The 9,089-nt window shown below is 46.5% G+C and overlaps 1 protein-coding gene across 2 annotated transcripts in view; it reads left to right on the top strand.

Annotated features, from left to right (window-relative positions):
- Positions 1-2,695: 2,695 nt before the first annotated feature.
- The window catches only part of RBM42 (RNA binding motif protein 42), a 369,809-nt gene continuing 363,415 nt past the window's right edge, over positions 2,696-9,089 (top strand). For both annotated transcript variants that reach the window (XM_069604857.1, XM_069604858.1), the window contains exon 1: positions 2,696-2,889. In XM_069604857.1, coding sequence (XP_069460958.1) covers positions 2,834-2,889 — 56 coding nt within the window. In that variant the 5' untranslated portion in view covers positions 2,696-2,833. The remainder of the gene's footprint in view (positions 2,890-9,089) is intronic.

Below are 9,089 nucleotides of genomic sequence, written 5' to 3'. Positions count from 1 at the left end.
CAATTAAGCTAAAACCCTGGTTCCACCACTTAAGCAAAGTCTGTGATCCTCTGTGAATAATTTAATCTCACTGGGCCTCATTACAAGTGTGCCGGTCCGGAAACAACGGTGCCAGTAAGCCTACCAGCACCGTTGTTTCCAGACAGGCACACTACGGGTTTGCCTGCCGGAACCGCTGTGCCCGACAGGGATGACCCTGCTGGGCACAGCGGCCATGGTAGGCAAGTGGTCATAGAAGCACTGGCACTGTTAACAATGGTGCTGGTGCTTCCGTGGTCCCCATTCCTACAGCGTCCAACAGGGCTTGGTGTTACGGGGATGTCAGGCGCCTGTAATTTTTTCAGGTGTGGTGGCAACCCGCCTGTATCACCGGCACGGTTGCCGCCGGACCCGTAATGAGGGCCACTGTGCCTTATCTGCACAAAATTGGGGGTCCTGAGAAAGAATCCTCTGTAACATCGAGGCAGATTTAGGGGGTTATTTTTCAATCTTTCAGGGAGGTAAATTAAGTGTATAATCCATGTGTAAAAGATGTACGCATGGTTTTTGGCCTCATTTCCCACTCCAGGGGATTTTCAAGGGTTTGACTGGCTCATGTGGGGTCCAAGAATCAAACTTACGTGCCCACAAACTCATCCGCTTCACCTTTCAAAAACAAATGCATTTCCGCCAGCATATGATTTTGATGACGACAGATATACATTAGATTCCCATGGAACCCACAAGCTTGTAGCAACTGATCATTGCTGGATAACACGCCTGTGTTGGGGAGGGCAATACTCTTCCTGAAATTAGCAGAGGCAAGTAAATCACCCCCTTCCAACCAAGAGTAGGCATGTTAATGTTCATGTTACACACCTGAAAGTCTACTGATCAACTCATTAGGATGATCAGGTTTGATGCTAAGTCATGCACTGAGCTGCTTATTGTTTTATTTATGCATCCGCCCTGTTCCCTCAGCAAGTTTCAATGGGGACTGTGAGAGTGTATCTGTGACTTTCTCGTTAGCATTCTAGTTTGCACACATATAATAGTTATACATATATTATTAGTTGTCTTTCTGACTCTCCTTACCTTCAAAGTCTGTCAACTTTAATACATGAAAATACTGGTGCCACAACAGGGCAAAATTAGTCTGTGGTTGATGGGCGTTTTTCAGACATGACTACATTAGGCAGACAGAATCGAATTTCATGCAAATTACTTAAACATTCACCATTATACTGAGCTTTTGGCTGGAATAACTGACTGTAATGTTTCAGTGTGCCAGAGTCCCAAGGCCTAAACTCAGAAAAAAAGCAAATGGTGATTCGAGCGTGCCACAAGACAAAAAAAGGGTGGGGGCAGGGAAGAAAACAACAATAATGATCCTACTAGGTCTTGTGTCATTCGGATCTTGCAAGTGCAGTAAAGAATGGAGGGCATAGCTCTCAACTCACCCGCTTTTGGCCGCCTTGCAAAGGGCTGACTCACCCGCCAAGCCTCCTGCGCGCCCATTCATTCCAATGGGCATCTCACCCACCAGAAACAAAATCGGGTGATTTCACCCGCCTTTGCGAGACAAATGGTTGAGAGCTATGGGAGGGGGAGACGGGAATGGGGAGGGGCAAGTGTAGGTCGGGGCGGAAGGGCAATGCTAGGATGGGAGGGAAGTTTCCTGATACAAATAGATAGTGATAAACAAAGAGCAAGACCCACATTAAAACTGAGACAAACAGGGCCCCAAAACGAGAGCAATTTTTGGACCCAAAGCCCCGGCCCACTTAAAGCCCAACTTGGTGAGTACCTGCACTTCTTTTTTCCATTTAAAGCACTGGACATAGGGGAAAGGGAAAATACATAAAGGAAGTATTCCTGAGGTAGTTGGGACACCTCAAATGATTAAGTACTTTGTCCACTATGTAATATAATACGTTTTGTAAAGGTTTTTTTTTAACCATAAACAATAAAAAAAAAACAGTACTGGGAAGAGGTACAGGGATGTGGAGATAATGTGTGCAGTGCTTCATTTGAAAGAATTATGGTAACAGGGCCCAAATATTTTCCAGCATGCTTGTGACCCTGCGGGAGGGCAGATCCATACTATTGCTGCCACAACCCTGCACTGTCCACACATTTGGGAGTAAACTACAGCTCGCACCTGCTCATTGGGGTTGATGGATGCTCTGGCTTTCACTACTTCATAATCAATCCGAGTCTGAGACAATAAGTGCCTGGGCTCAGAAATAAGTGCCAGGGCTAAGCCCTGGCAAACACCCCCACAAATTAAGCACTGATTGTGTCTGGCAAGGAATTTAAGGCTGGCTTTTACAGTAAGGAGAAATAGCAACTACATCAATGACTCTATGCTCCAATGTGTCAGCTTTATTATTATTAATTTAAAACATATGTATTTCATCTCAAACTACAAAACAGGAATATATCCATACATTATGCATAAACAATTATAAAGGGGGCAAAGAGAGAAAGAGAAATGCGTATAGCTCATTTAAAGCTCCCAAATCTTTCTCTTGCAAATTGACACGTTAGCTATCCAAACCTATTGTGTATTTGTTATGGCTGAATCACGTTTTCAATAAAGTATATTTAAAAAAAAAAAAGTGTAGCTGACTCTTAGTCCGTTTTTTATGTTTCTCCGTTCCGTCCCCAACACCTTTCTCTTCGAAGTGGCACTGACAGTTTCCTGTGTTATCGTAGACTACACTAAGTGACCATCATACGTCATCAGTGTGCGACGGATCGTTGGGCGATCAAGGTGTTGTTGCTGCGCCTTCTCGGTGCAGCAGCTGTTTACCGCAGGGCTTGGCTCCGGCCCCTCGATCCCGGAATAACCATGGCGACCAAGACCGGGGAGGAACGGCTCAAGGAGATGGAGGCGGAGATGGCCCTGTAAGTACGAGTTCAGTCATATACGGCATGGTATTCGGGTTCTCAGTTCAAATCCTGTCCGCCATCTCCAAGTCAGCAAGATCACCGCTCTCTCTAAAACAGTAATGATGACAGAAGAGCTAGTGCTTAAAGCATAGTTTTGAGAACATATTTGGTGAATATTATCCATGTATAGACGCTGTACCCCATGGCCCGCGTAGCGATCCTCCAAAGAATTCATCCAGCGTGCAGCCCACCAGAACTTAAGCATACGTGACAACATTCTGTGACCAAAAAGATGTAGGATTTTTCAAGTTTCAAAAAGAATACTTCGGATAACAATTACATCACAGGAAAATACAAAACATACATTGTTGGCACCACAAGATCGTTCTAAGCTACACAACCCACCAAACAGCACAACATGGAAAGATGTTCAAATGTTTAAAATGTATAATTCTGAATGGTACGTTAACGCCGAATTCAATTATCTAACTTCACTGAAGGTAATCACACAGAGCTGGTAGGTAAAGTTTGGCACTGCTCTGTAGCAGCAGCATGGGCAATATATATGTATTCCTGCAGTGGTGCAATATTAATAACTGAACAACATGTAGACTGATACCCTCCTCAGTCTGATATGCTGTGTGATGGTGGTACGCTCTGCCACTTACCTTCACTGGTGGTTCACCTAAGGCCTCTCCCGGCTAGAGTGCAGGGCAGAGTCATGTAGCTGTCAGGTCAGTGGATTGGTTTGAGCCCATCACTCAAAGTAATCACCCGCCCACCGCACAGGCAGACTCATTTGTGGAATGCACAATCCCGGGAGGATAGCTCAGCGGCAGCGTGCGCGTCTTGGAAGCAAGACGACACGAAGCAGCAACAGGTTCGATCCCCGGGTCCGCGCTTAGAAACCTCCGGGTGTTTAAGCGCGTTATAAATACGTAACTAAGACAAAAAAAAACACAATTACGCAACTAAGAAATACAAACAATTCCTGTAACAGCGCCTCGATGCCTGCGGGCTGTGTGAGCGCTTTATAAATGTAAATAAATAAATAAGAATGCTTTGTCCTGGGCTGGTCTCAAGCAGCCTGCCTTCAAGTCACATAAATTACCTGCCCCTGTAAAAAGCCGTCGGATCTGTCACCCAAATCTGTAGGGGGTAGGACCGCCTAAAATGGCTGGTCAGATAGCACAGCGAGTAGAGCGCTCGCTTTGACATCCGTGCAGAGCCTACTGACGCAGGTTCGAATCCCTGCAGGGCCAAACTCAGCCTTTCATCCTTCCGAGCTCGATAAATGAGCACCACACCGTGGGAAATGAGCAGCGCTCAGATGCAAGCAGTAGCCTACTTCCTAAATCAGTAGGGTTGGCAAGTATGCATAAGGCCTAGTTTACCACATCTAGCCAGCGTCTTCACTAACAGTTCAGTCATATCTCATCATTCCGATCCTCAGCCTGCCTGATGATGTGACTTAAGCCCTTTCTCGTCTCGTGCAATGTCACGTGGTATGCACATGTGGCCCACACCATGTGATGTTTTGAATGAAAGGGGCGCTCAGCTTCCTGTCTGCCAGTTTCACACTAAACTCATGGACTCCTGTGTGTCTGTCGTAACACCATGCCGGCCCCATAACAACTGGCGACGAGGACTAAGAACCTCATGTGCAGCCTGGCCATGCCGGAACACGCTTGGTGAGTGTCGCCATGCGGAGCTCTCGCCTCCACGTCAGATTATGTCTGAGAACCGTCAGCATGTCTGGCGAGGTCCCATTGTGCACAGACACCCCACTGCTGGGATTCCCCAGCGCGAACATTAGCACACCATCCAGCAATGACAGGGGCATTCCTGACGACTGCTGGTCTGCCAGCGAGGCAGGGGTGTTGCTAGGCCTGGAAAAGATCAGGGGCTAAGCTAATGTCAGGACTGGCGGGATTCGGGGCTAGCTATATCCTTTTGGTTGTAGCCCCTGAGCTTCTATCCGGGGCTCTAACCAAAAGACCCGGGGCTATAGCCCCCTTAGCCCCCCCCTAGCGACGCCTCTGCAGCGAGGGCCCAGCAAGCCGCCAGAGCGCCCAGGGCGAGTATGATGCCCTGAGAACATGAGAATTTGTGCGGCTCACACTGCCGCAGCAGCAGGGATGCAGAACCCCATTAGGAAGTGAGAAGTGGCTTTTGCCATCGCCGCTGATAGAGGGGCACTTTGGTGCACTGCCACAGAGTGAGAGCGCACTCCCGCCTTGGAGAGCGCAAGCTCAGAGCCACTGCCATGCTGAACAAAGTAAGACTCCCACATATGGGGGGGGGATAAGAACCGACCCGCTGCACAGCAGATTTTCAGCCGCCATTCCACTGAGCACAGTGGGGTGCATCATATAAGAAATAGCTCCCGCCAAGGGGAGGAGAAGTGTAAGGGTGCAGACTGTTGTCGCATGTCGCACTCCTGCACTGCCCTCCTGGAAACCCCCGCACTTGGGGACTGTTCTCTGTATTCCTACAGTCCTACCACTAGCACTTGACACCTGATGCCTGCACTTACCCTTCTCCCTGGCACTTGCCACCTGCTGGCCATACTTTACTTTATTTATTCTATTATCCCATGTATTGCACTGTCCCCCCCCCCTTCCCATGCACGTGCGCGATCTGAATGACACTTGGCCTAGTAGGATCGTTGTCTGTCTTCCCTCTGTTCCCCCTCCCTTGCCTCGTCGCGCCTTGAAACACTTGTGTATAGGTGCGTTATAAATGCCATATCATATAATATAATATCATAAGAGCCGGCTGGCGGTGCAGCATTTTCTGTTGCCACGCTAATGAAAGTGGTGGGCTGCCACACAAATAAATAGCTGGGGGAGACTACAAGAACAACCACTCCTGCCACCACCAATGAACCACAGCAGTTGTGGCCTCCGGGTGGGGCTTTGCTGGTGCTGGCGAATGTTCCCTCTGTGTTCCTGGACTAATAAATGTATGTAGAATCCTCCTGTTAGGAAAGGCCTCCCATTTATGGGATTTTTCCACCAGTTTTGAACCCCTTCAACTTTTTGCTTTTGTCTCACCATCCTAGCCTGAAATTTAACAGTGTAGCTCAGCCTTCTGCCGTACTCCGCTGAGCTTTTGCTCATCTTGTTAAAGGGAAACTGTCATGCCCTTCAGACTGGGAGACTATGATTCCCTTAGTCTTTCACTTTGTTGCCATTTCTTGGCAGCATTTTATCAGTGCACAATGTACCTTCCAGTACAGTGCGCTGGGGTCTCTTTTTCATTTTTAAGGCCCTAGACACCCTTGAAGGATTTTTGGTGAATATACAAGTGTGCCCAAGACAGAGCTGGTGGCAGCAGTTACTTTTAAAGCATTTCGGACTCTTTTCAATGGTCCAAACTGTGTTTACCACATTTGGCTCAGGACAGTGGCCAGTGCCTAAAATGGCCATGTCACGAGGTCCTTCGGCCATTTTGTCCCTTTGCCTTCCCCACGTCGAGCAGACCCAGGAAATTCCTTATTTGGTCATGCAGACCCCCACGCAAACCGAAGGTTTCTCAGGCTTCTGCATGCCTTGTCTGTGTGCGCCCAGGATGTGGGCTGGAGCTGTCTATTTCCATTACACATGCTGGGTGGCAGATGTCTGGTGTGCTGGTATGACTGGGACCACCGTGGTCTGTGATTTGGTCCACGTCTGGAATGGTTGAATGTGAGCAGATCTCCTATTGGTGTCTCTTCGTTTTGGCGTGAAGGATGAGAAGGCACTCTAGACCTATTCCAGGTCGATCTTCTGAGTTCACACCGAACTTGGTAAAGGAGCCAAGTATCCTGAACCGAAGAAGCAGATCTGCGGAACCGCTTGTGACCCTCTGGACGGTTTGGCATCCTGACCCTGCTGTTGTCCCATCTGAGCTCCCGTTTCTCATCGATCACAAAAGGCCTTCAAGGGCGCTTAGACCCGTTGGAGTAGTCGGACTAACTACTCTCGGCACCTCCTGCTTAACCTGTAAACGAGCCTCTTCGGAAACTAGGCTGGCCTTCTGAACCTCTGCTCACCAGGTCGAGTTCAGAAATCCATCTTAACAAGTCCCAACCCTCATGACTGTGCCTATCCTTGTGGCCGCAGCGTGTGTCAGGAGCTGTTCGTGCCGAGCTCCCCACAGACACCGATATGTGCCATTTCAATCTGTGTCCTGCACTGCCTTAAATACTTGGACTCCGTAATGATGTACAGTGGCTGCTGGGTGACCGCATTGAATTAATACGCTTTAAATGGTCACATTATTTATGTAAATATGATACTGCGATCCCGCACCTTATCGGAGTGCTTAAAATGTACCCAGTTATTGGGTACTTTGTTGCTTGTGATAGTTCCCACCTCCGCTGTGTATTAACGCTTCCTTAATTTATTTGCCGCCCTATGATCACCTGCCTGACCCAAAATGTATAGCTAACGGTATTGCACGTGTTTGGCACTGTACTCATGTCGCATCATGTCATTGCTTTAATGTTTTCCCCATGGCATGGAATGTTGTGATTTAAGCCCCTCCTGGGCTCGTGCAATGCCACGTGATGTGCACACGTGGCCCACACTATGTGATGTTTTGAATAAAAGGAGTGCACAGCTCCCCGTGTGCCAGTTTCACACTACACTCACTGACTCCTGTGTGTCGAGGCATCATGCAGGAGGGGTCCAGCACTGCCGGCACCCATAACTTCTGACATCCCCACACCGCTAGCAGAGTATTGAGGTGGAAAAAGAAGCAGGATATCCCTGAGCACGCTCTGCAGAGATTATAAAAATGGGGGGATGAAGCAGCCACACTTTGATATAACCTGGCAAGGCAACTGTAGTTTGTTGTACAATGGCTGGCAGATGAGGCAACATTTGATACTATATAAAGTAAGCAGGGTCAGGTATCACAGGTAATGTTGCGCTTAGTCTCCAATCTTTGAGTGATCCGGTGCAGCACCAGCAGCAACAAGAAGGGCTCCACTAAGCTCCCTCCAAATAATATAAACCACAACGTGTTGTTGATCTGCGCAAGGATCCAAAAGTCAACCAGTCAATACATAATTTGTGCAACCACAGAGTTCTAATATATCGGATCCAAAGATTTTACAAGAACAGTTTCCAAAGATGTATAATGTATTTGCAAAGTCCAATGAATCAGCAGTCGACACATGTTTTGACCAGTCGGTCATTCTCAAGGCGAAATTAGGCGATTGTCCAAATAATTCAGCAGATGGTAGCCATCAGATAACAAAGAAGTCCGATTTTAAAGTCTACAATATTGTAATTTGACAATTTGTTACTAATGGTTTAAATCCTGATGCGATTTCGAAAATCGGCGAAGAAAGGCAGCCAAATGACACTAGTATCTTCAAATGTAGTGGGGCCTAGTTGTCAGAATGGGACTTCCTCCTTCACTTTTAGGGAGGATTTCTAATACTCGGAATACAGCGCACTTGATCCTAATAGCAGATTTGTCTTTGTATGGATTTGCTGACCCATTCAGAAGAAGACGGCATTCAATCTTTACAAATAATATGCCTGAGCATGCTTCTTTAGGAAAACGAGTTGACCAATTCAAAGGTGTAGATACCTGATCTGTAACTCAAAATTAAATTGGGCTGGATCCCGCGTTCAAAATCACTTGGCCAATAAATTACTCATCTTTGAAAACTGTTCTTGTAAAATCTTTGGATCCGATATATTAGAACTCTGTGGTTGCACAAATTATGAATTGACTGGTTGACTTTTGGATCTTTGCTCAGATCAACAACAACACGGTGTGGTTAACATTTGATACTACCCTCTTGCAAGCTCCAGTACGACCATATCACTTGAAATATCAAAATGAACACAATGAACCAGTGGGATTCAGGGAATGGAATAACTTATTTCATTTATCTTTTTAGCAAATACCAATAAATGTCATTCATTAGGTTCAAATTCATTTTATTATCCTTTAGCATATAAAAACTACCAGTTTCATAAAATACACAAATCACAAAGTATTTTTCACATTAGATCAACTTTCTCAATCTTACCTACCATTCATTCAATCACCACTTATAAAATTGTACAAATCACAACTATACTCATTGACCCCCTTGATCAACAGTTCATCGATCAACTTTCTCAATCTTACCTACCATTCATTCAATCACCACTTATAAAATTGTACAAATCACAACTATACTCATTGACCCCTTGATCAACAGTTCATCT

Source organism: Ambystoma mexicanum, chromosome 1p (genome assembly GCF_040938575.1).
Source record: "Ambystoma mexicanum isolate Mex_15411 chromosome 1p, UKY_AmexF1_1, whole genome shotgun sequence".
In the NCBI taxonomy this organism is placed as follows: domain Eukaryota; kingdom Metazoa; phylum Chordata; class Amphibia; order Caudata; family Ambystomatidae; genus Ambystoma; species Ambystoma mexicanum.
The sequence above is the reverse complement of the archived record's forward strand: the minus strand, read 5'-3'. Positions and strand labels throughout refer to the sequence as shown.